At 35.0% G+C, this 26,215-nt stretch overlaps 1 protein-coding gene and 1 long non-coding RNA gene across 8 annotated transcripts in view; one reads left to right on the top strand and one right to left on the bottom strand.

Annotated features, from left to right (window-relative positions):
* The window catches only part of LOC111427272 (uncharacterized), an 85,334-nt gene that overhangs the window by 2,707 nt on the left and 56,412 nt on the right, over positions 1–26,215 (bottom strand). For 3 of the 6 annotated variants that reach the window (XM_071193940.1, XM_071193942.1, XM_071193939.1), the window contains exons 3-11: positions 25,185–25,411; positions 19,104–19,766; positions 7,501–7,673; positions 6,835–7,035; positions 6,019–6,425; positions 5,435–5,962; positions 4,149–4,430; positions 3,684–4,097; positions 45–115 (exon numbers count right to left, since the gene is read on the bottom strand). In XM_071193940.1, the coding sequence (XP_071050041.1) occupies positions 45–115; positions 3,684–4,097; positions 4,149–4,430; positions 5,435–5,962; positions 6,019–6,425; positions 6,835–7,035; positions 7,501–7,673; positions 19,104–19,766; positions 25,185–25,411 (2,966 nt within the window). Of the gene's footprint in view, positions 1–44; positions 116–3,683; positions 4,098–4,148; positions 4,431–5,434; positions 5,963–6,018; positions 6,426–6,834; positions 7,036–7,500; positions 7,674–19,103; positions 19,767–19,977; positions 22,222–25,184; positions 25,412–26,215 lie in introns of those variants that run through there. The other 3 variants (XM_071193941.1, XM_071193943.1, XM_023062328.2) reach the window with 2 other exon arrangements.
* Positions 22,409–25,989, top strand: LOC111427275 (uncharacterized). Of its 2 annotated transcripts, XR_011639588.1 has the most exons (6): positions 22,409–22,497; positions 22,569–22,718; positions 23,076–23,313; positions 23,749–24,116; positions 24,175–25,049; positions 25,150–25,989. It is a non-coding gene; the product is annotated as an uncharacterized lncRNA (long non-coding RNA). The 2 variants fall into 2 exon arrangements; XR_011639587.1 differs by having other exon boundaries at positions 23,749–25,049.

The following is a 26,215-nucleotide window of genomic DNA, read 5'->3' as shown; positions in this document are numbered from 1 at the left end:
TTTACTTCAAGGTGAGTTTCGCCTGATTTTTATCGGCTACTTACCTCCGTATCTCTTGGATCATCTCGAAGAACTGAGCCTTGCTCTTTCTTCGGCGACGTTGTTCATGTTCCTTCTGAAACAAGGATCATCAAGATGGGATCCAGATAGTGCAATTTTCGTGAACGATTCAAAATGTGATTTGCGTGTGTTAAAGTGCACTGCCGAAAGATAAGTGAAGTGGTGAAGCTTTGTTAGAAAGCACTTAAAAGCAATTAATTCAAGGCCAATGAATATATTATTAACGTATTTGCATCAATCAGAGCAAAACAGATATCATCGTTTTGCCAGTAGATAAAGGAAATGGCATCGTGGTCATGGACAGGAAAGAATATGACGACAAGATTACGAGTAAGTCACCAATTTCTATACAGGGTGTGTCAAATGTCTGGAATATAGCAAATAACTTCGCCATTTGTGGTTTTAAAGAAAAATGTTTTAAACACAAGTTTTTTTATTAATCATGACGCATTTTTTGGCGATATTTGCTTGTTTGTATTGTTTTTTGTTTCGTTGCTATGGCAACCAACATCGTTATTTTAAATGGGATGCATATACAGGGTGTATCTGAATGACTGCAACAAACTTTAAGGGGTGATTCTTTAGTGAATTTTAAGGGTACTTTGATATATGAACCATGGGCGACTTCGGCTCCCCTAAGGAGCTACACCCCTCCAAAAATGGCAGAAAATTTTGGTTTAATTTGTTTTTCTCAAAAACCATAAACGCTAGGAAAATGAAATTTGGGGAATATGTTTAACTCATAATAGGGCACGTTTTGACCCTATTTGTACTTTCTACCTACCCTTCTAAACTACTAAACGTTACCACCCCCGTTCAATTTATGCCTAGATTTTTTTAATGAAAATGAAAAATACATTGAAAAAATTTCAGTTAGATAGATAGAACTATTCTAAAACCTTTTTGTCTCTCTGATGTTCTTCTAAAACTTAATAATTTCTTAGGAAAATAATAATTAAGCGAACACTGCCCGTTAAACAATGGGGTTGTCGATCAAAAGTTGGAATGAATTTTTAATGAAAAAATCTTGGTAGGCTTTGCAATCTTTGTCAGAAATATTTTTGACGTTTAACTGTCAGTGGTTTTCTTACTATTATTATTGTTTTATTTAAAATTTTGAAACGTCGATTGAACGAGTGTAAATGCGATAGAACTTTATTAAAAAATTAATTTGAAAAACAATAATAATAGTACAAAAATACTGACATTTAAACGTCAAAAATATTTCTGACAAAGATTGTAAAGCCTACCAAGATTTTTTCATTAAAAATTCATTCCAACTTTTGATCGACAACCCCATTCTTTAACGGGCAGTGTTTGCTTTATTATTTTTTTTCTCAAAAATTAGTCGTTTTTGGAAAAATTTTAGAGAGACAAAAAAGTTTTAGAACAGTTTTATCTATCTAACTGAAATTTTTCCAATGTGTTTGTCATGTGCATAAAAAAAATTTTAGCAAAAATGTAAAGGGGGTGGTTACGTTTAGTAGTTTAGAAGGGTAGATTGAAAGTACAAATAGGGTCAAAACATGCCCTATTATGAGTTAAACATATTCCCCAAATTTCATTTTCCTAGCGTTCATGGTTTTTAAGAAAAACAAATTAAACCAACATTTTCCGCCATTTTTGGAGGGGTGTAGCTCCTTAGGGGAGCCGAAATCGCCCATGGTTCATATATCAAAGTACCCTTAAAATTCACTAAAGAATCACCCCTTGAAGTTTGTTGCAGTCATTCAGATACACCCTGTATATTTTTTGCCTACTTTGATTGTAATTTGCTGATTTAAGACTTTTAAAAAACGCATTTTTTCTCGATTTCTGCTAATACAACCATATGATTTGATATGTTCATCGCGTAGAGGGATTTATCCTCTATTAAAATGTGCAAAAAAACATGCAATATGTTGGTTGCCATAGCAACGAAACAAAGGACATTGTAAACAAGCAAGTATCGCAAAAAAATGCGCCACAATGCATAAAGAATTTTATCTACAACTATTGAATTATCTATTCGTTATACATTTGATTTTTGACGGTTAATGACACTCATTACTCATGACTAGGGCACGGAACTTTTGTAACGGGACGATACGATTTACCCCCACCACTTTTTCTCCTAGAAAACAAGGCGGTGGCGTCAAGTCAACTCACCTCATCGGTTGTTGTTGACGACCGACAATCGGTTTATTACACGTCAGTGTCAACTGTCAGTACGATTTGAAAATATTTAAAAAAAATATATTTTATAACTTTAATTCAAAAAAACATGATCCGATTTGTAATATCAATCACAAATCGGATACGGATATAAAAAAAATTGCTGTTAACGCATATTGAAACAACCATCCTTAAATTTTCTTCTGTAAATGACGTTCTAGTTGACGTTAAAATGAGTTTGTACCTAGAAAATAATCTTTCAACATCACAACTTGTAAATAGAGCATAAATAAAATAGTGAGCTATTGAACCATATTTTTCCTTAAGAGTTAAAGGTATATTGTTTTCGGCAATTTGTTGAACAATTCTCAAATCCGAACAACAATTTTACCACAAAGGGAAACTAAAAACAATTCTTAAAAAAAATAATAATACGAACTCAAACAGAACTCCAACTTCCAACTAAAGGTAACTAAAGAAAGATAAATAGAAAATTTGACGAAATTATGCGGATGAAAAGCGTCGAATACTGCACATTTAGACAACAGTGAAATCGTACTGACAGTTGACAATGTTGACATTGATGCGCAATAAAAAACCGATCGTCGGTCGTCAATAACAACCGATCATTTTTTAGGAGAACAAGTGGAGGGGGTAAATCGTATCGTACCGTTACAAAAGTTCCGGGCCCTACTCATGACAGACAAAGTGTTGAATAATGAGGCCATTATTCCACACTTCTGACACTGCCTACTAATCAAAAAATAAAATATTAACAGAAATGACAGCTTTCTTATATTGAGGTTATGTCTGAAATGTCTATCAAGTTTATTTTTTTTTCCTTTTTTTGATTTTTTTTTCAAAATTAAATAGTTGTAGATAAAGTATAGTATTCAACTTGCGTATAATCGATGTTACCCACTCAGATTACAACACTCGCTCGCTTCACTCGCTCGTGTTGCAACTTCATCTTCGTGGGTAACAGCCGCCATTATACGCTTGTTGAATAATATACTATTTTATTTGAAACATTTTTCTTTAAAACCACAAATGGCGAAGTCCAGACATTTGACACACCCTGTATGAAAACGTTATGTGAGTGATCACCTGAATTTATAAAACAGTTACTTTTCCTGGATGTTTTGGTCACTATAAACACAGAATTAGAAACATTCGGGTTTAAAGCGAATATTTCTACTTCTAGATCTAGTGTTAGTTCTAGTTCTAGAAAAATCTGCACATATCTAAGTTTATGACGCAAATGGGTTAAGAAAGTGATAAGCGTAATAAAATTTAGTATGTGATAAACGAGAATTTTAAGTACCTACCTTTAAATAAATTTTCCTTATTTACATTTAAATTGATTATTTTTAAATTGGTTCATTTTATAAATGAGTTTTTTCTTTAAATTTTGATTAACAGTGTATCTTGTTAGAAGCCCTATTAAAAAAGGTCAACGGAACACTAACCCTTTTGATGCTCTTCTGAAACAGGCTGGTGATCTGTCCTTGTCTAATCGTGTGTACAAGCTCCCTTGCGGCGTGGTGTGGGGAGACGAGTTCGACGCAATTGATGAACCTGTACAGTTTCTGGCTGAAGAACATTATGTTCCTGCTCCTCCATATCGATCCCTTCGGCTTGTCGCGTAGAAGTGGCAGCGTATACTTAAAAAATAAATGCTCGACAAGCAGGATTATGCAGCCGAGGATCACGCCTACTCCTAGCAGGATAAATACACCCGTCACGGCTGCTACTCCCAGCGGCCTCGGCTGAGCAATTTCAGTTGCCAACTTGAAACAAGGTAAGGCACCGTACCATTTCTCCTGTAGGATATCCATGTAACCGTTGCTTGAGTACTTAGCTAACACAGCTGATATACTATCCTAAAAATTAATTATTAATTTTAATTAAATCATACTCATTAAAAATAAAACCTTTAAAGGAAATCCCTTCACCATTCCGATTGCATACGTATCCTCATTAATTGCATCCCCAATTTTCTGGAGTTTACACCCATGATCCGTTGCTCGATAATAATCAAGGATTGGAGTATCCGCGATAACGATGTCTAAACTCCCATTTCGTAGCCTATCCAGTCCATCCTCAATGCTATCCAGAGAATACTTGTACATGTGCTCCCAAACCATTTTGTTGGCGCGTTGAATATAATATTCGGCCGCTGAAGCCTTAGGTGCACCCACTCGTTGACTGAGCAACTAAAATTCGAAGATAAACTTTATTCACGAATTTCGATAATGAGGTGAAAATCCCAAAGTGAATAGAATTGTTTGGTTGCGCCTTGTTTGTGTAACCACTGAAACTACGTTCGATCCGGCCGTTTAGGTTTGAGACGCGACGAGAAGGGCAAAGGCCGGGGATTTAATTCGATCGCGGCTTAGAGTTGCAACTTTAGAGGGAAACTTCGCAAGGGAAGATGGAAATTAATTCGACTCTAACTTTGACCCGGATTTGTAAACTTCGCCTTCGTTTGTGATGAATAGTGTTTTGTGGGCAAAATAAAATTAAGCATTAAATGGGTTGACTTTGCAGAAGTTAATTAAACAAATTTAATTCATTCGTCAATATTACTTTCAGATGCTTAGGTATTGAGTAGTGGTGAGAGTGGTAACACACGGGAATCGTAGCACGTTACAAAAAAAGTTGTTGTAAATTTTATTCTTAACAATATTGGTCTCTTGCACTTAAAACAATATTTGAATAACTGAAAAACCAATTCAGCCGCACCCACAATGCCCCGAGTACTCCACGAGTTCTCCTCAAACTTCCGTATCGCGTAAATACCCCTTAAAACTTAACCGTCAACTTTTACGGGGTAAAAGCAGTAAACGTGGAATCACAGAAGGTAACAAATGTTATCCAAATTCAACCACCACCAGATGACTGATCCCGTTACAAGATAATGTAATCAAAACGATCCTAAATGATATCGATTGGGATTATTCATGACAATTTCGTCGCGTATCTCTTGTACATGAAATTTGGTTTTAATTACCCTCGTGACCGTATACTAAATAGGTGTGCGACTAATTCAATTAACCTCCGATAATCAATGATACGTTCCACTTCCGTGCTTTGAATGAGTATTTGTATATGTGTACGTTAATCAGATAATGCTTGTTAATTCAGATAAAAGTATTTGTTGAACCGGATAGTTGAAACCGAGCTGTCTATATAACTTATTAAGTAAAAGGAAACATACCCCATCATGATAATTAGTAGCTGTATTATGGAAAAATAATCCAGCGATAAGAGCGGCAATATTAGCTGTATAACTTGCAACGAATATCACTGAGAATCCGCCCCAGACGTTAATGAGAAATTTGTTTGGCCAACTTTTCGGTGCTTTAAATGCTACCAAATGTCCACAAAGCAATCCCCACATGACCCATAAAGCCGAACTCATGCTGAAATTTTTCGAACGTTGCCTCCCCCATGGATTTAATCCGAACGGTGATAACCACTCGTAGATGGCAACAGCAATAGCGGTTATGTTCAAAGAGGTAAAAATGGCGATCCATAATTCTGGTGAAAATGGAAGTAAAAACGCCATCAGAGGTATTTCCGATTCTTGTCTTGGCGCTGCTAAAAGGCTAACGCCGCTATAAAAATATGGAACGCTGAAGTCTATGACTTCACTACGAATACTAGAAACGCTGAGTGGCGCAAAAGACATGTGTGCAGCACCGGATACGAGGTCACCGACGATTCCATTCCACTTAATTGCAATCTATAAAAAAATTAATACAACTTACTACATAATTATTAGATTAAAATTGTAGATACCTCATTGTTTAATTCTTCATCTTGATAACTTTCTGCGTAATTCATACCTTCGTTTCCTTGTTTCAAACCTGATAGAAATTTCTTACCAACATCTCGTTTAACTCTTCTGCTATGTTTTTTTGTAATAATTCTACTTCCGAAATAACCATCCGCAACAATATACAGTCGGAAATCAAACTCCAATTCCTGCGCAACGTTTTCTAAAAGATCCATCGAAAGACCATAACAGCAATTCGTTCGATATTTAAATTTTTGAAAGGGATACATCCTCTCATCATCGTACTCTTGGCTCACTGAGTCATCCACCTCTCCTTCCTCCTCTTCTAGTCTGTGTTTGTATTCCATTTCGTTGAATACCAACGTAAGGTTATCTTTATCGGAAGTGAGTACTCGATGACAAGGGAGTCCTGGAGGGTAAACGAAAAATTATTAACAACTCTATTAAAAGAAGCGAAGGAACGCTATTAAAGTGTATTTTGGAGTATTTCTCACACTGTCGAGATGTGGCCAGCTTCCAAAAATTCTAGAAAGAAATGGGAAGCCGACGGTTTTCGGCACCCATTATTTTTATGTGTGTCAATTCAGGAGAGGCATAAATCTGAACGCGAAACTGGGTCAGCACCGTCGCGTTGTTTTGTCCCTTTATTGGGGACAGTAAAATAAAACCCTTAACTCGCCTGGCCAATTTATTGACGCTCTCTGCTCGAGAAAAATTTAATTTGCTTGTTTGCTCGTTAAATTACGTAATCGCAGGTTCATACTAATAAATTTCGTCCTTTAATAATTTAATAATACTTTTATTTATGGTATACTTACCACGTAAACATTGCCCATCTTCGTCTAATTCGCTCTCCATTACGAAAGGAGGTGCCAATGCTGTTACTATTCTAAACACAGTTCTAGCTCTAGTAGATACGGCAGCAACGGATATGTCCCCACCAGGCCAAACAATCGTATCCAATCTAACCGATCTTCCGGATACAATTCCAACTCTTTTCCACTTTAAACCACCCGGTTCTAAAATTATGATAATTATACAACACTAATAATAATAATAATATAGGTGAAAGTGAAAAAAAATCTTTCTTTGATATCAACTATTCAAACGGTCGTTAAAAGTGAGTACAAGTTAAGATTACAAGCATGCCTTGAGGGCTATAAACGTGGGCTTGGGACAAGAAAGGGGATAAAAAAGAAGATTGTTTGGGGTACTGCAATTTCCCTTAAACGACACACTAGGGCAAGATGGGGAGCAATGACATCTAGCATCGTATTCGAGGAATTACTCGAGCAGTAATTCAGCTAACGTTTATGGTTTAGGCTAGAATTTACTCGTATTTATTGCGAGGAAACAAAAATTATTTATTAAAATTGTATTTTGAAATTGCATGTAATATAATACTATGTTGATAAATGTAGGGTGGAAGGAAAGTGGTTGGGAGATATAAATGACGCGAAATTGACAAGCAAACAAAACCATACCTGTGCTTTCTTGCGTCTTATTGATTCCGCCGTCGATGTCCTTTTGCGACGGTTCAGAAACTAGGTTCAATATTTCGAAATTCGACACTAATGATTTGTCCACTTTGTCAACGCCAATATCTTGTGAATATCGTTTTCCCGCGAGAGCATCCGTACAGGCCGCCTTTAGTTCCCTAAAAACGAAATATGATTTTCAGCAAACAAAAGGTACAATGGCAGCGGCGCCGGTTAAACAATATGAATTTTCTGTAGGAGCGAAGTTATGAAGCGCTGCTTTTTTTAGAGTTACCCACACAAAGCACCTACGCTGGGGATACATAAATCTTTTATGATGTACGACTTAATAGAAAAAAGGGCGTATTCGTGTTTCGCATCTTGGTGGAGCAGTGCAGTACCTCGTTATTCAGAGAAATAGTTCAGGAAACCGAGACAGTACTGATTAACGAGTAACATTATGCAATTATAAGGGTAGATTATTTCAAGAATTTATTACACTATTTATTTCAAAAATTATGACACAAATTTTTTTGTTGTGTCGGTATCAATTTCCGAAAGTGCAACAACTTCCTGGGTTAAAGCTATTGTGTTACAAATCGATGCGACTTTATTCCAAAGAAAGCTTCGAAATGATCCCGGCACAGTTACGCGGATGTGATCACAATGAACCGGTTACTAAAATATCTTTCAACTTGAGTAAAGGTAATATTATTGGAATATTTGGGATGCCTTCCAGGTGAATATGAATTAACTGAGCGTGAATAAATGGGGTCATTAATTTGTGAGTATATGATTAATTGCTACTGGGGAAGGAAACGCGCTGAAGTGAAAATCCCGTGGAAGTGAGAAGCTTTTAGTTCTTCTTCATAAAATTTTATCTAGATTTTTGGTTATTTCACCAACAAAATTTTTATGCTACAAAATCAAATTTTTAAAGTTAGTTTAATTATTGTTGTAACGTTTAAGTTTGACGTTTGCACGTTTACCTAGTCCAATTAAAAAGTCAAGCGGACACCTCGTAAAATACGTGCCGATAAAGTTAAAAAGCGTTTACGCTTCGAATTAGATGCGAAGCGACCAAAAAGCGTGGGGCATCGCTCGCTCAAAGTACCAATTATCGTCACTGCCAATCAAGGTACTCGATTGCAACCATAAATAACTAAAGGGATGAACGGCTTCAGGGAGAGTCAATAGACCAATTAACCAAGTGATTGAAAGAATGTAATAAAATTTTATTTAGAAAACATTTTATATATTTTTTCCGATAAAAAATATAATCTAGAGATGAAACTTCTCTACCTTGACAATAAATTTGAAACCGGATCCGGGGAGGATCGAGACGCAGTTCTGCATTATGTCCGTCATAAATCCGGGTTTCCTATTGTTGTTTCAGCTTGCATCGTCCGATATCCCCGTGTATGGGTGATAAAATCTGAAATCCGCGGTGATGTAGTTTCAAATCGCGTTAGAGATGCTTGTAGGAATTGCTTTTCCTACATCGTTCAAGAAATGATTGATACACATAAAAAATCGATGGAGATAAGATACGAATTATCAAAATCTAAAAGAAAATGAATTGTGTATAAGAAAAATTTAAAATCAAATAGAGTCGCGGAATGGAGAATTAGATTCGGGAAGAAATGCAAAATAATTGTCGCACATCGGTGCCCTTATCGGGATTAGGAAAATGGAATGTGAAATTGAATTTCGCTCTACGGTTGAGACGAGAAGTGGGATGATAGTTCAATGTACTGGAAGGTCGCGTAAGGGATGTAATATCTAGATCTACGCAGGAGTGCTCACTTTATTAATGTGGAATCTAGACCGGTCTTTATTACTTTATCTTACTCTGAATGTAAAAAGTACCTTTATTTTATTTTACCTTAGCTTGAAAATATCTCAACGTTATTCTCTCGGCCCGTTTATTTCTTAGGTTGCTACATAATCATAACATCAATCACAGCTAGCTAAAGATTTTTAGTTTCAGATTCATATAATATTACTCAAAAGATGTACAACCTCACTCGGTAAAGCCAAGGTCGCTTGCGGGCGAAGCGCTACAATATGATGATTAGCTTCAGGTTGATATAAGCGACCTCAATTTAATTAGTCGAACACTGTGTTAATTAATTATCGTACCCGACGTCATCATTGCAAGTATGCAACACAATACGCGATTTACGTATTGCATTACCAATACTGTGATATTGGTTGCATACTTACAATGATGACGTCGGGTACGATAATTAATAAACACACTGTAGATGTGATACTGGGGGTTCCAAACGGTAGATACATAGTGAAGAACAGATGATACATAGGCAAAATAGAGTGAACGGATACAGGATAGATTAGTGAAAGGACGACATGTCCTACATGGGAAATATATATATATATAGCATATAGATCCGAGCATTCGGGAGGCCTTCTTAATGATATAATCAATATGAACAAGAAAATGTAAGTTTCAAGTCAAATAGAAAGCCAAGATTCTCGAACGCACTCAGATTGTTTGAGAGTGTTAGAGCCGAGGGAATAATCAAAAGCAATAAGATAGCGTTTACGTGTAAATGTGATTTTGCTGCACTTGTCGTGGTTAATATAAAGATTATTATTTATACAACATGCTTGCAACCTATCTAAGTTAACCTGCAACTTCACACAGTCATCAAGTGAACAAATAGGGGCAAATATTTTGCTGTCATCGCCATATAAAGGAAATTTTGAGTGGCGAAAGCAGGCATGGATATCGTTGATGTAGAGCAGAAATAACAACGGCCCCAGATGGCTGCTCTGAGCTACAGCATATTCTCAAGAAACAATTCAAGCGACTCCGTATCCGCAGATGGGAGATAAACACAGCAAAGAAGCAACCGATCAATACCGCACTGCATAGACAACCACAAATCTTCAACACTCGACGATTCGACCATTTAAATGATGATTAGTTTCAGGTTGGTATAATATTAATCACTGAACCTCGCCCGTAAGCAACCTTAGCTTAATTAATTAAACGATCTCTAACAGTTTCATCACAAACTATGATTTCACACATCGTTAGAAACAGTACCAAAAAGCTGTATAAATCACGCAGTGCTGCTAACCATCAATCAATAAATGACCTCACTCAACATTCACGGCTTGATGCTTTCATGATAATGAAAATATCGCGGGTATGGAATACATCAGCCTGTATTTAAATTTTATATCATAGAACAATGTAGTTCAGAATAGTTACACATAGTTGCACAAGTTATTTCATAAAATTTGAAACCATTATCGTTAAAATCAATGAATTAATTTTAATTTGTGTTCATTGATTATTAATAAAATAAATAGCGATACAAAATCAGTATTAAAAAAGTACTAAAATACAGGGTCTAGCATAAAAAGATATTATTGGGTGGTAATCGCCTGTCGAAACGACGGATACGCTATTATTAAAGATTGTGAACGAATAAAATGTAGTGAAAATGTGTCGGCAGACTGAGGACCGTCTTTAATCAAAGCTGTATGGACAATAAAAAAAGAGTACCCATCAAAGTTGTTATAACACTAGGGTATATTATATCACGAATACAATGGAAGAGGAGATTTATTAAAGAACGAATAAAAAATGATTCACTCTACGTTGAAAATATAAAATGAAATATTAAAAATATTTTACTTTATATATTTCGCATAATTTCCATACGCTTTAACTCGCTAAAGGCAAATGAAAATGTATCAGCCGTGACAAACATCATAAATCTTTAATACTACGTCATTGCGATTTAGTCCGTCTAATCCATAAATCCTTCCGTACATTTGCCAAGGATTTGCGACCACGCCCTTTATGGTTATTTATGACCATATACTGCCTGTGACAGGGTTGCTGTCTTGCCTTAGGCCCTTTTTAAATTTTTCATCACGTACGAGAATTTGTAACCGCACATTAACTGCAACATAACTACATCTTTTACCTAACCATTATAGATTTACACCGGAAATTCGCCAAGACTTAAATTCAAAAAGTTACAATAATGTAATGGGATGTGATAGACGTTGGCGGAAATGGAGACCATAAAGCATAATTTTATGAGACTCTTAAAGACAACTTGCTACAAGGAATAGGTACGAAACGACATTGTCGATTGGGTAGATGTGTTCCTCCTTGAAAGCGCTATTAAAAGTTGCAACACGAAGATCTTGACAACAGCGTTTAAACATTAATCGTTGCTATTTTAATGGTGAAAAAAGAAGGAATAAAATATGGTAGTTTCGGAAGACAATTTAAGGAATGTCAAAAACATTTTCTGTCAAATCGTAACAGCGGTAGATATTGTCCAGAGGAAATGAGGGCATTTCTCATGTTAACGACCGCCCAAAAAAGAGCAACAAAAAAAGCATGTAGTATCGGCAGTTATATTAGTCCGGTAATATATCAAAGGGGATCGTTTCAGAACGAATATTCATAAATATCTTTTTTTATTGCAGATTTAAGATCAATATGAATCGAAATTCCCGAATATAGTGTAAACTAACGGCCAAAATTACGTTCTAGTCCATTAGGATACCCACAAGAGGATAAATTACAGCGACAGCTCAGCTTTGGAGCCCTAAGTAACCTACGGTGTAAGGAGATACGCTCCGGATCCTGACGTCATAAATTGACCTCGTTCGCGTTCGATCGGTCAAAAGATAATAGAAAGGGTTACCGTTCTACGCCCCGATATTCGATTCAAAGATGAACAGTGAACAACCTGGCCGCTGGTTTCCGGATCATCGGGTTTGACTAATTGAAGAGACGGGAAGTGGGACTGTTGAAAACGAGGGTTTTCATTCCGAAATTGCTAGCATCCCTTAAAACCGGGTCGAAACGAAAACAATTCAACGACAGCGAATACTAATTGGGATGAATAAATTCATATTAGCGATAAATGGGAAATTTTCTCCGACCAATGTTTCAACGTTTCATTTCTACTATTTTACTTCTAATCACCCATTAATCATTTTAATTACTAATGGATTATACATTACGTTTCATCAAATAAAGTACAAATAATAAATTTTAAAACACGCACGTGGACTATCAGTTCGCCTAATTCAAATTTCGTCTGAAGATGCACGGCTAAACCCGAAACTTTCTAGTTCTAAATTTTGTTGTGATTTAATGAGTATATATTCGATGAAAGTCAAAATAGGGTTCAGGATAAAGATCATAAATCTCTTTCAAATCGCAATATCAGAATATCCATCTCAATAACCAATACTCAAGTATGTCACATGTAATAGAAAGAAGTTATATAACATCAATGTGTAAAAGGTATTTCCAGGAGAAAAGTATTTTAGAAACAGTTTTGAAACACATCATTTCTCTTCTGTTGGAGAACTACAACAATGGTTAAAATTCCGAGTTGACGTATATTGCGCAAATCTCGTCCGAACCAACACAACATCAAAGCGAGATAGAAAGTTTGTTGTTGATAGTGATAGTTAGGAAAGCGTCTAAAAACGAAGATAAATTATTTTGCACAAATTAGATTCACGGCACGAATACTTTAGCGCTAAGAAGCAATAAGAGTTTTCGCAAATATATTTATTAAATAGAATGGAAGCGAATCCTTTAAGGTGGTAAATGAAAACTGGAAAGAACTGGGAGGTTGAAAATAGTCTCTGAGAAAGTAAGGCGAGTGTATTAAAACGGAAAATAAAACAGGCGAGTTTATTGTGCTTTCGTGTACTAGGGCATAGTACGGATACGATGTTACGATTACTGACCCCGATCTAAACTTTCGTTGTTTACCTTAATTTGAGGATAAAACGTGAATAATACAAAGCCTATTTTTAGAAACATTCTTTTAGTTCACTACTAATAATTTTTTTATAAGAAAATAATACAAAAGAAAGTACCAAGCTTATCTTCAAAGGCACATCGTTCGTTTGTCTCTTATTGTTTAGAACTTTCAGGTTTCTGAAACGTCAACTTTACGTAGCCACATCAGGGTGGTTTCAAGCAAGTCACGTGAGGCAATATCGATCCGCAAGCTATCGATGGAAAAGTGCGAACGTGTTCGAATCCGCGAGCTCTCGCTACACGTCACCATTAATCAATTGGGGCTCATCGTTAATACGTCCTACATTCTGAACCAGCGGTGACCAGCAGTTTTTTTTGCGATCTCGCCCCTTTTGATCCCTTTTTTTTCAACAAAAAATCTGCTGTTTGCAAAGTCCGATGACAAATTAGTATTAAATTAATCGCCGGAAAAGTTTACAAATCCAATATACTGTGGCTTTCAAACAGTTCTTGTTTGCGTAACTTTAGAATTAGATTTTATGACCAGATTAATTGCGCGATTTAAGTCGCATAAAGGTTTTAGGGGTTTTACATGGTACTTTGAAAGCAGCCGGTGGTCACGTATTTTGTAAAGCACTCTTTATTGTCGACATACATATTACTGCATCGTGTCCGCATTACATTCGATTCGCTATTCCCACACCTACAAATGTACATACATTACAGCTTCGTGTCTGGTCCGAAAATCGGAAGTCCCATGATAAAAAAAAAGAAAACAAATCTAATGTGACAGGCAAAATGTTGTATAGTTGAACAAATAGCGAATTTTACTTGTATTAGAGGTAAACGATATTGATTGAAAAAGAAATACAAGTCACATTCAGAGTCAGGTTGTTGTATATTTTTATTGAAATAAAACTAGAACAAACACTAGACCTAGAACTAGAAAGTTTCGGGTTTAGCCGTGCGTCTTCAGACGCACGGCTAAATTTTTAATTGTTTTAATTGTTATTCAGCGCTAGATTGTCGTATATCTTTCTTAAACTAAAAGTAGAACTAACACTAAACCTAGAACTACAGACATTCTGATTTAGCCGTCTTAAGAGACGCGCTAGGTCTAGTGTTAGTTTTAGTGCAAGTGTTAGTTCTAGTTTCAGTTGGTATTCAGTATCAGGTTCTTGTATATTTTTGTTGAACTAAATGTTCTAGTTTTTGTTGTGATTTAATAAGTATATGACTCGATGAAAGTTAATATACAGGGTGTCTCACGTAACTGGTTCGTTAGAACTTTTTCATTTTCCACTATTCGTAGAAATTTGAAATTTTGGTAGCATGGGTTGTTCATTCGGAACTTTCGATCTAAAATACTTTCAAGATGGCCGCCACTTCCGGAAGTAGACCATAACTTCGCTATTTTAAATGGAATGCTATAGTTTTTATTACACAGTTTAATTGTACGTAAAAAAATAGGTTGACTTTGATAAAAGTTATTGGTACCTAGCGTTTTTTGTTTTCGAGTTATTTTGGTTTTAAACTTTTTTTGGTAAATTTCAACATGTTCTTTAAAACCCCATATCTCAGCCAAAGTTCATTTAAAAAAGATCTACTTTGGCACGATTACTCTTCAGATGTTGTCAAATAGATTGCTATTTGTTGTATCGGAGTATCTTATACAGGGTGGTCAAAAATTGAATTACTGTTTCTCCATATTCAATGGCGAGAAAGTCGAAAATTTTAAATGGAACGCCCCATATTTTTTTAGGCTATCAGGAAGAGAATCTAATTCTCTACAAATTACCTATACACATTCCCATACCTATTTATTGTAGTTTGCCTCATATTGCGATATTTATTAAAACATACACGAAATGCAGGTTTTTTTATTAGAAAGCTATGGAATGTTGACAGTTTTTGGTCCATGTTTGTATTATTGTTGCCATTAGTTACATTTGACGACGGGTCTAAGTTATTGAACATCATGGTAAATTATTCCAACGCCGATATTTGAAATTTATTTTGTATTGATGGCGAATGTAATAAACTTTCGGACAAGACGTGTCGAACACTTAATGAGAGATGTTTAACAAACCTAACGACCATTACGAGGACAAATTTCAAAAAATTGATAATGAATTTATTAGTTCTGGATATATCGAGACCAAAAGAAATCGCATATTTCCGGTCACCAGTGATGAAGACAACGAAATAAATAATTTAACGTATTTTATTGCAATTCCAAATTCAATTTAATAACAAATTTATATTATAAATTTATATTTTTATTCAAATCTAATTTTTGTCATTAACTTTTTGTTTTAATAGTTTCATTTATTTGATCTTCTGTTTGTTATTTTTGGTAAGTAAAGGCTAGTAAACTAAAAGATTATCAATCGTAGTTAATAGTACAAATAATAATAGAAATAAATTAAACAAAAAACTGTCAAAATGTTATGGCCTTCTAATAAAAATACAAACGGTTTCCTGCATTCACGAATATGAGAGAAACTACAATAAATAAGTATAGGAATGTTTATAGATAAATTGTAGAGAATTAAGTTCCCTTTCGTGTAGGCTAATAAAATATAGGGCGTTCCATTTAAAATTTTCGACTTTCTCCCCATTGAATATGGAGAAACGGTAATTCAATTTTTGACCACCTGTATAAGATACTCTGATACAACATATGACAATCTATTTGAGAGCATCTGACGAGTAATCGTGCCAATTTAGAGCTTTTTTGAATGAACGTTGGCTGGGATATAGGGTTTTAAAGTGCATGGTGAAATTTGCCAAAAAAACCTTAAAATCAAAATAACTCGAAAACGAAAAACGCTAGGTACCAATAACTTTTATCAAAGTCAACATATTTTTTTACGTACAATTAAAAGGTGCAATAAAAACTATAGCATTCTATTTAAAATAACGAAGTTATGGTCTACTTCCGGTAGACCGGAAGTGGCAGCCATCTTGAAAATATTTTAGATCGAAAGTTCCGATTGAACAACCCATACTACCAAAATTTCAAAACTGTATGAATACTGGAACCTAAAAAAGTTCTAACGAACCAGTTACGTGAGACAACCTGTATTAATGCTTAATAACATTTATAATTTGATTATAATTTATCTTATAATTAATTCGATTATAATTAAATTCGAATTAACACATTAAAGAGTAAAATCACGGTCTACTCTAATTATAAATTTAATTAATGGCACAAAACTTCTAATGATCTTTCCAATTTGCGGTTTGCTAACAGCATCGAAATACGTAAATTATAAGATTAAAAAATATATTATTATAATAAAAAAATAAATATTATTTCTTAATAATAATCCTGTACCTATTCTTTGAATAAATAGAGTAATAAACTTTAACTATTTAACCGTCTTAATTTCCAGATCACATTCTAATAATTACAAGAGAATGTTTAAGTGAATAAATTATAAGCATCAAGAGAATTGCTGGGCTAGAGGTGTTTTCCCATAAGTAGGTAGTATATTAAGACATCCAAACCTCGCGGGGCACTATATTAAACGCGCCCCGGTGATATAGAACGTTATAGCATCGCCGAACGCGTCTGCTCAGCTCGTATAAATTCATAATATTTGGTTTATTTCCATAACGGAAGCGAGCGGAAACGGTAACCGTTACTGTAGGTTATCGTGAAAACGTAATTTCGAGCTTAAAATGTTTCATATAAAACATGTTTGGGAGTTGGAGGTGTTTTTGCTAAAATAAATGTTATCATAAGGTATATGTAATTAGTAGATTTAATTGTACGTTATTATGAAATTTGTAATATTAATATTAGCTTTCATGGAAGCAAGGTATAATAATAAGTAATCGATTTTCCGTGCGTTCATGGTTTAAAAAACAGCACAGGATTAAATTTGCGGTTGCATGAAAAGCGTATTGACATAGCTTTCATGGGCTACATTGTTATGTGAGGGGCAGCGCTCAATTAACAGTTCCTTCCTGCTACAGTTGTTGGTTATGAACTTCAAAGATAACTCGCTTAGAATTAATTTCTGTAAATTGTGGGTAAACTTTAAGTAGTTCTTGTTAACCTACTTACTTTGAACTTATTGATCATTTTGTAAAACAGATTGCTTTTTTAAGATAGTTGCTCACGTAAGCTTTCAGTATTGGAACACTTTGATTAAAATCTCCCTCTCAAAACTAATTAACCTAATTAGAGCTATTTCTAGTTAACTTGGAATGTTCGAAACGATGAGAGTTCAATGGAAAGGAATTCAACGGCGTGAAACTAAATCACGTTGTAACTGGTACTCGAAAAGAAATTTAATTATACGACTGTTGCACGAATAAGCAGCGGAAACTGTCATACAGAAGGATAAAGGGGAATTGTCCACCACATAAAAGGCATCCTCGAAAATCATGGTGAGAAGACATTTGGTTTGAAATTGCTTGGATATTATATTTTTGATTCAGCCCTAAACGAAGAGAATGTTAAAAATTACGACCATAGCGGTTAGAGAAGCTTAAAAATCACTTACTGGAATGTCTGAAATACATCACGCTACCAGGAACTGAGTTTCAAACGCTGGAAGTCCTTTAGAAGTACGAAACCCGTATTAGACATCAACTCGTGTCGGTTTCACTTAGCTTTGGTGGATTTATACGGCTAATTTCCACGAATTGGAATTTTTCAATGTTCTAGACATGGAGTTTAGAGAGAATTCGCTTAAAATATTTCCAAGTATCATTGCAAAAAAATTTACAGTGAATTTTTAACAGAAGATATTTACATTTATATTAGATCCATTATTATTAAAAAATTTATTACAAAACTTGATTAAATAGAACCGTTGTGAATTAAAACTTACCCTTCATTTTAAAAACTTTCCAAAGTACGCTAGATACAGCACGTTCTGGGCATATGGCCCATAATTTTTACATATTTTTGCATATTTCCTCACCGGGCAACAAATATCGTCAAATGCAGACAAAACCTTTTAAAAAAGGAACCAGTTGAGAAAAGTACCGAGTTATTCATTTTCACAATTCACAATCAAACGTTACCAACACTTTAATATATCATAAATTTTCGATGTAGTAATGTAACTTTAAAATTTAATTTGCGTTGAATGATATATAACGTATATTTTAATTGGATGTAAAGCTACTGTATATATTCAATAAATGTATTTAATCAATTAACCTTGTCAGTTTGTCTCGCTCGTAATAGCACAACAGCAGTATATGTACATTTAATGAGAACGGGTTATGCGATAATGTATAAATTGTGAACTATTAACGCTCTATTACATTCAATTTTAGTTATTAAACGATAGCCAATTTTAGTGTTTTAGATCAACAAACTAATAAATTTAATAATATGCAAAATGGAAATGACATAGAAAAAATTTTCACTAGATCCATGAAGTTGTTCATCCTTGAGAAGTACCCAACTTCTGTGTCGATGTTACGCGTCCATGCCTTAATTAAGTCACGCAACATCCCTAATTAATGCATTACGGCATCATGCCTAATTAAGCGGAATTCGCTTGCAGACGAGGACCTACATCATCACAAATAAAACTAAAACTAGAAACATTTGGGAAACATTTTGCATAACACTCGCTTACGAACTTATAAATGCTAAACAGTTTCCAAGGATGACAGGTTTTCTAATTTTTGTATTGATGTTTTGAGATTAAGTAATTGTTTAATACAGTGTTAGTCAGCTATATTAGTGTTAGCTCGGTGATTTGACGACATCATAGAGAAACTGATACCAATCTAATAAAGTACTTTTAGTGATTACAAATAATATCAATAATAAAATTAAATTATTATAACTTACCGGGCAAAATATGTAGAGAAATTCTGTTCAATGGAACCCAAAGATTTCCAACAACTAGTTGATAGTTGAAAAGATTTCAAACCATCGTCCAGCCAACTTGGGCAACCTGATAGTACGTTCTTCAAGGTGGCGACAAGAAGTTTGGCAGCACCCTTGACGAGATGCCGATCAACTTTAACCGCTAAAGGTCTAAGCCTCAATAGTCCTTGAGGCAACATCACTTTCCCTCCTGTCCTGTTTATCACATCAACCACAACATTTACACTACCATGCGAAATTCTGCTCCCTTTGTACTTCGAATTATCGAAACCACGCAATCGTTGGTCCTTATTAAACAATAAATACCGTTCTCTTTTCAATAAATTCCCGAAATGCAAATCGGAAAGTTCTTCGCTTATAGCTTCGCGACGTATATCACGTTTTGGTCTACTCGATGATGATTCCGAATGTTCCAAGCCAAACTCCTTATCGTGATCTTCTAAGTCTTCGAATAACGTGGTGTTTCTATTTTTCGCGTTATTTGATGTGTTGATCCACAACCAAACGAAGTGGCCATCGATCATGTTAAGGCGCCTAGCGTAATCAAGAATCCTTCCTGCTGTTGAACGATCACCTAAAAGCACGATTACTCCTCTAGTTGACCGCGACATATCCGCCAGCTTTCTGAAAAAAAATAAATTAAAAATTAATTTCAAATTAAACGTTATTGAATTTTTGTAAAGAGATTTCTAGCACTCAAAGATAAACAGTAATGGGTTTTATAAAACCATAAAGTGCAATTTCGAGGTCGACTTAGTTTTATATAAAGCGCATTTACTGGGGTGACTTAATAACGCCCGAAAATTGAAAAGCAATTATAATTAACAGCTCTTACAGCGAAGTGCTTCCTTTGTGGTTTCAGTTGCGAAAGTGCAGTCGAGTAAAGCCTTGGGGAAAGGAAAACATGAACGTAGTCATCTAATTTCGAATTGATTAAACGACCCGGCTGGAATAAGAGCGTATTCTGCGTTGTTGCTGTATATTCTGATACACCACGAACCGTAGATATCGCTTGCTTAGTTTAAATTCCTATATAACTCATTACTTTGCAGATGGTGCCGTACTTGTAATAAGCCCGGATCTAATTTAACTGCTAGTGGTGTTAATAAATCCAGCTAATTTACACTCAATTTTAAAGCTACAACTATGATTAATGTATGTATAGTAGGATGTTAAGTTTATTAGGTTTTGTGTTGATATAGTTGCCTATCGTCAAGAAGTGTATGGATAAGAAGATTAACGCAGTATTTATGGAGTACTTCATAAAATTTAGGATTTTCCTCAAGAGTAAAGTATTCTCTTACTTTTTAGCTTTTTACGCATCATTTTTAATTAACACATATGATGGTATCATGCCTAACATTAAACATAAATTATAAACAAAAATAAAACCAAAACTACAAACTGTAGTACAGTTTCTAGTTTTGGTTTTATTTCTAACAATACACGCACTTATAAATACTACACAATTTGTAAAGATGCCATATTTTTAGTTTTTGTATTGATGTAGCAATTGAAATCAGCAAAATAATAATCTTAGTACTAGCAATTTTCGTGTAACGATAGGGCGGTTCGGTTAAGTTGGTTACATGAAAACACCGTTACTAACGCCTCGAGAATTGAGACGACAAAAACCGGCTGCTGAAACCGTTGATAAATCACGTTCAGCGTCTGGGTTGCCCATGTCAAGGGTGGCCTGAGGAAGCCGGAAATCTCCGAGAAACCACCCGCCACTATTCGACCTGGATGAGTAATCAAGCCTGAATAAATTATGGTCTTGGACAATGGGATGATACCACCGAAGAGCCGACGACGTAACGAAGGACCTTCATAAGGGTTTTTTGTACGATTTACAAGAAGACCGGTGTCCGTACTTAGACGGAAAACCGTAGATCTTTTTCTTTCGCCGACTTTCGTTTTGTTGCGGTAATAAATTATTGGATGAATTTTATTACAGACATTAAGTTGCAATTTCAAAACGATGAAATTGATTCCGGATATAAAAAGTTCGGCGTAAACTTAATAACCCAATAACTTCATTTCTTCTCTCTTCGAGAGAATCTTGAAAAGTCGTCCCGTTTAGAACTTAATTAACAAAAAAGGATTCAAATAGTTTATTCCAATGCGTTTCATCAAGAAAGACGTTATCGATTTAAAATATAAGAGGCACCGTGGTTGGTTCATCCAATTACGAGATTACGTGATTAAGTGAGTAATCAACTTAATTGATGATGCAGTAAAGACTGGATTCATTACGTTGAAAAAATTTCTATATAATTTCCTTGCAAAGTCATCGAATAAACTGTTACTGCTTCAAGTTGTTTAACATTCGCTGAGAAATTCTCCGTTTTATTTAACTTTGTGTTCCGTATTTTCCGAAGGAAAATAATTTCATTCTGTACTACAAAGAATATTGTTTATTTTTTATTATAAAACTACTTTTGTGTAGATAAACCTTTCCCACAGGCTTTTATAGATATGAAACGAATGCCTCCACAAACGGTAAAGTCAAATAAAATGTAACACAGAACTGCCTCGATAGGAAATTGTCAACCACATCGTTCGATACAACTAATTTTCAATAATTCGTCCTCGAACGAGTCATTTGAAATGCAAGTCAGCGCAAAATGGACGTGTTACCGCACTGGGTAAACCATCAATTCATGCGTTCTAAAATATCTCGGACGGCAATAATTCAAAATGGGTCGGTTAGTTTAGAACGTGAATATCAAATATTCAGACGTCGATGTGGGTTCTCGCTTTCCACACTGAAAACACGACAGCTCTACGGGTGTTAAATGATACCCGTACAGTTTCCGGTTGTTGGGGGTTTCTTTGAATTGCGCAGTTAACCCTAGATGCCGTGAATAAGTAATCTAGACGACCTTGTTGAGGATAATTACTACATTGCGGCGATATTCATCCATAATTGATTGCATACGATGGTCTTAACGAGTTTATTATGGATATTGATCGGCAGTATGTACGATAAATTTGTTTAGGTGAAGAGGGGTTTGATATGACATCAAACACACGCGGCATGTGAAACTACCTACAGTAATTTGAAGTTAAATTGACTCTTGATATCATCTTGAAACTTATTTCAATTTACTATTCGATAAATTAATATTGGTTAATAATTTAGCGAGTTTTAGAGGAAAGTTTAAATTACAGGTTTCTATTTTTAAATTCGTTATTTGAGAGAGAGCGAAACGCCAATAAAGACAGATGTCAAACTAAAATGTTTACGTTAAGAAACTACTAAAGATTTAAGTCTGTCAATAATAATCGATAGATTCTCAATTAAAATGAAAGTAATAGTGTTATCGTGTAATTTTGATTCTTCAACTGACTTGTAAGTTATCTTCAATTATTGACATAAAAATTAACAGTAAAATTCCCACTTATCTGATAAATAACTTTTAGGTTATGTGTAACTCAATTCGATTGGAAGGTCCCTCTTAGGAATGGCAAATAGACAGGAATCCGGAAAACTTCGGTTCGGATAATTATTCTTCAATCGGATCTTGTTTTGACGTTAAATCTGCATTGAAATTATCGAAGAACCAATTTAAGGTTAGGAAACTACTTCTACTTTTTTAGGTTAGGTTTTTTATCAAAATCAACCGCGCTCTTCGCCTTACTAAATTGGACTGTCTTAGTTCAACTTTTTTCCTTTCTTTTATACCCTTTTCCCCTTCTCCAGAAAATTTTCTTCACTCTATTTTTAACCTTCGCTCCTGATTGGTTGAGGGGTTTCGCGCCATTTCTTTCCTTAAAATAATTTCAAATTTTTAAATTACGTGAATCCATCTAGCGGATTTCTCTCAAACTACTCAAAAAATTCCAAAACTTATTTTATTCATATCTTCTTTAATTCTGCACTAATCTGGATGAAACTTCGTATTTAATGCATATATCCTTCTATTTCAGCCGTCCATTGGAGGTTTCAAGATTCTCCAACCACAAAAGAAGTTTGAATTTAACAAATTTTAAATCCAATTTTCAAGGTGAAAATCGTTCAAAATCTTTCGAAATCTAATAAATTAGATGTAGTTGACACTGATCTTCCCGTTTTGGATGGTTTAGACAAGATATTAACAGTTTTAAGAGAATTATGAGCAACTAAAAATTAACTGTCAACTGAATTGAGGTTATGTTTCTCTCTCAGGTAAAACCTGTCTTAAAAGCTTTATTACAATATATAACAATCTGAATAATAATTAAAACTAGAACTAACACTAGACCTAGAACTAGAAACATTCGGGTTTAGTCGTGCGTCTGAATACAAGCATTCATACATGTCACATTAATTGTATATTTTCGTTGAATTAGAAGTAGAACTAACACTAGACCTAGATGTAAAAACATTTGTGGTGTAGCTTTACGTCTCTTAAGACAGCTACTTCTAGTTCAACAAAAATATACAATAACCTGACTCTGAATGTGACATGTATTTCTTTTTGCAATCAATATCTAGAATTAATACTTGCATTATTAACTATATATCCAAATGTTTCTAGTACTATATAATTTAAAGTTATTATTTTGTAAGTTAAAATGTCTTTCAACCAAAAATAATTTCATTTCTGATTTCTTTCCGAAGCGGTGTAACAAGAAAAGTACCAACTTTCAATGAAAACAGATTAAACTTTTGCGGTTACATCCGCAAAACCATCTACGTCGATCCACCAACGACGACAGCAAATATATCCTTTTTCTTCTGCGATTTCTGAACCGTTCGATGAGAAGTTTATGTCGACGTTTATCGAAAATACCCAACGGTGTGCGACTAATCCTATAACTGCACAACTTCCAATTACCTTTTGGTCCGTAGGGAGAGCTTTTTAATCTCGTTAAGAATTGAAATGTTAAACTAACTCAACTAGATTTCTTGAAACCAGAAAAAAAAGCATGGATGTAATTATTTATTTAGTAAGAATTTTTAAAAGGGATGCTGACGCCGAGTTGGCGGTATGAAGTCTATTTGGGCTCTTGACCCAAGCTTTTTTACATTTTTCATTAATTTCAGACTCTCATTAAGTTCATATCTTTCTCGGTTCAGTTCTTACACGAAGACGATGCTGTGAACTTTACACCAGGACTTTTAACCCTAGTTGTCGCAGATTTTCTCTTTTAATTCAATGATTGATGAGACCCGCAATTGCCTTAACGTTTTAATGAACTTTGCGAACACGTTTCTATCCCGAGATAAATTCTGAGAATGGATGGTAGTACTGAAATCCCAGGTTTTACTCTCTTTGGGAGGAGGGTTCCTCGGAATTAGGTGGACTACTTTTGCTTCAATGAACTTTGGCGAAAGTAATGGATATTAGAAAGGCTGGAGATAAAAGAGCTTCAGAATAAATAAAGTTTATTTTAAACTTTGAAACACCCGATTTTCAAGAGTTTTAGTGCGTAAATGTCAAGGTTATATAATAGCTCAATTAGTCTCGGGGGTTATTTATCTAATCATTAAACTTCGCATGGTAATTACCTAATGACAGATATTAAAATTATGGGACAAGACTTACGATGTAATGTATAACCTCGTTCCACACTAAAATTAGCTATATAACACGGTTTGCGAATCCCACAACATTTGTCACACATATACTGGGTAGTTAACAACGTGTAAATGAGTTTATTTTATACTGCAGCAGGGATTAATTAAGCTGGATTAGGCGAGCAAAAGGAGCGAGATCTCATACGTTTACTCCGTCAAGTTTTAAAAGTTGGTGGTAAACTTACTTCGGCGGTATGCATCCATTTTGCAAACTTCAAGTTCGCGCAAGTTATACAACACAACAAGGGAATTTTTACCGTCCTCAAAGTTTCTGCGTACCTCCATGCTAAACTCGGAATTTATAGCTGCAAGGATTTATGATTCGATAAGCTAAATTTTTGGTACGGTTACGGTTTAATTTTATATTGTTCTAATAAAGTTCAACTTTGAACGAAGACTCATTTGTGTAAAAGTAAAATGTTTATATTTGGTTCCTTTCAGTTAATCCTTATAAGTGACAAGAAACTCTACCCTACCTGAAGATTATCTGGGCTCTTAGCGGTGACGGCAAAGAGATGAGGGTTGGGTGGAGGGGTGATTCGGAGACAGGTCCCCAAAGCTCTGGTCTCTGCAGGGCTGACGTCGAAGTTGAATCCGCCAGAAGGGTGAATGTATGCCAATGTGCCTGCAGGAGCAAACCCCTTAGAGCTTGTACCATTTCGCGTCCCGTCGGCGCCAGGTGGACTTCTAGCGGGTTTAAGTCCTGTAAAAGATCGAGCCGTTAGGAGGCACTCGTACACTTATACGACTAAAGTTTCGCAGTTTATAACGCGAAACCTGCAATATATGCAGAGCATTTTACATTGTTTTATCGCGTTATAAACGTAAATACATTCTAAAATTTAAGCAAGTTATGCTTGGATAACGTGAAATTCAAAAATGTACATAAACTATTTAATGCTACAGTTTACGACCTTTGATCATAACCGCAAGGATCAAAGTTCCTACAAAGCACGAGAACGTTCTGTATTACGTATGCGATAGAATGAACAATCTATGTGCAAACGGTGCTTAAATTTCCGGTATGAAATAATTAATTTCGTACAAACGTCAACCGTTAAAGCGTAAGCAGAGAATACACAAATATTCGCTTTGTATTTTCCAGTTTCGTGTTTTCATTTCGATTGGAGTGCTGAAAATTGCTGACTGAAATGAGTCAATTTTTTTAGGTGTCGAGCTATTTCAATGATGCTGTTGTTATTCCAAGATAGTCCTAAAATGTGTTATGATTCATATTTATTTTTAATTCGCAATATAATTGCACAATACGTTTCAAAACAAGTGATGTTAAAATTAAACCTTTTTGAATTCCGATCAGTTTGTGTACTCAAAATCGGATTCGAAATTTTACATTTCGTTTTGACGCATAAGCAAAAAATCCCTTGTCCTTTAAAACCGTTTACCCAACGTCACAATTTCCTCGTCCTCGCTAAAATTTCAGGGCGTACATTAATTATGCCTAAGTTATTATTTTCAGACTTAATGGCTTGGGGATTAACGGTGGCGG

The sequence above is a fragment of the Onthophagus taurus genome, chromosome 2 (genome assembly GCF_036711975.1).
Source record: "Onthophagus taurus isolate NC chromosome 2, IU_Otau_3.0, whole genome shotgun sequence".
Lineage (NCBI taxonomy): Eukaryota > Metazoa > Arthropoda > Insecta > Coleoptera > Scarabaeidae > Onthophagus > Onthophagus taurus.
The sequence above is the reverse complement of the archived record's forward strand: the minus strand, read 5'-3'. Positions and strand labels throughout refer to the sequence as shown.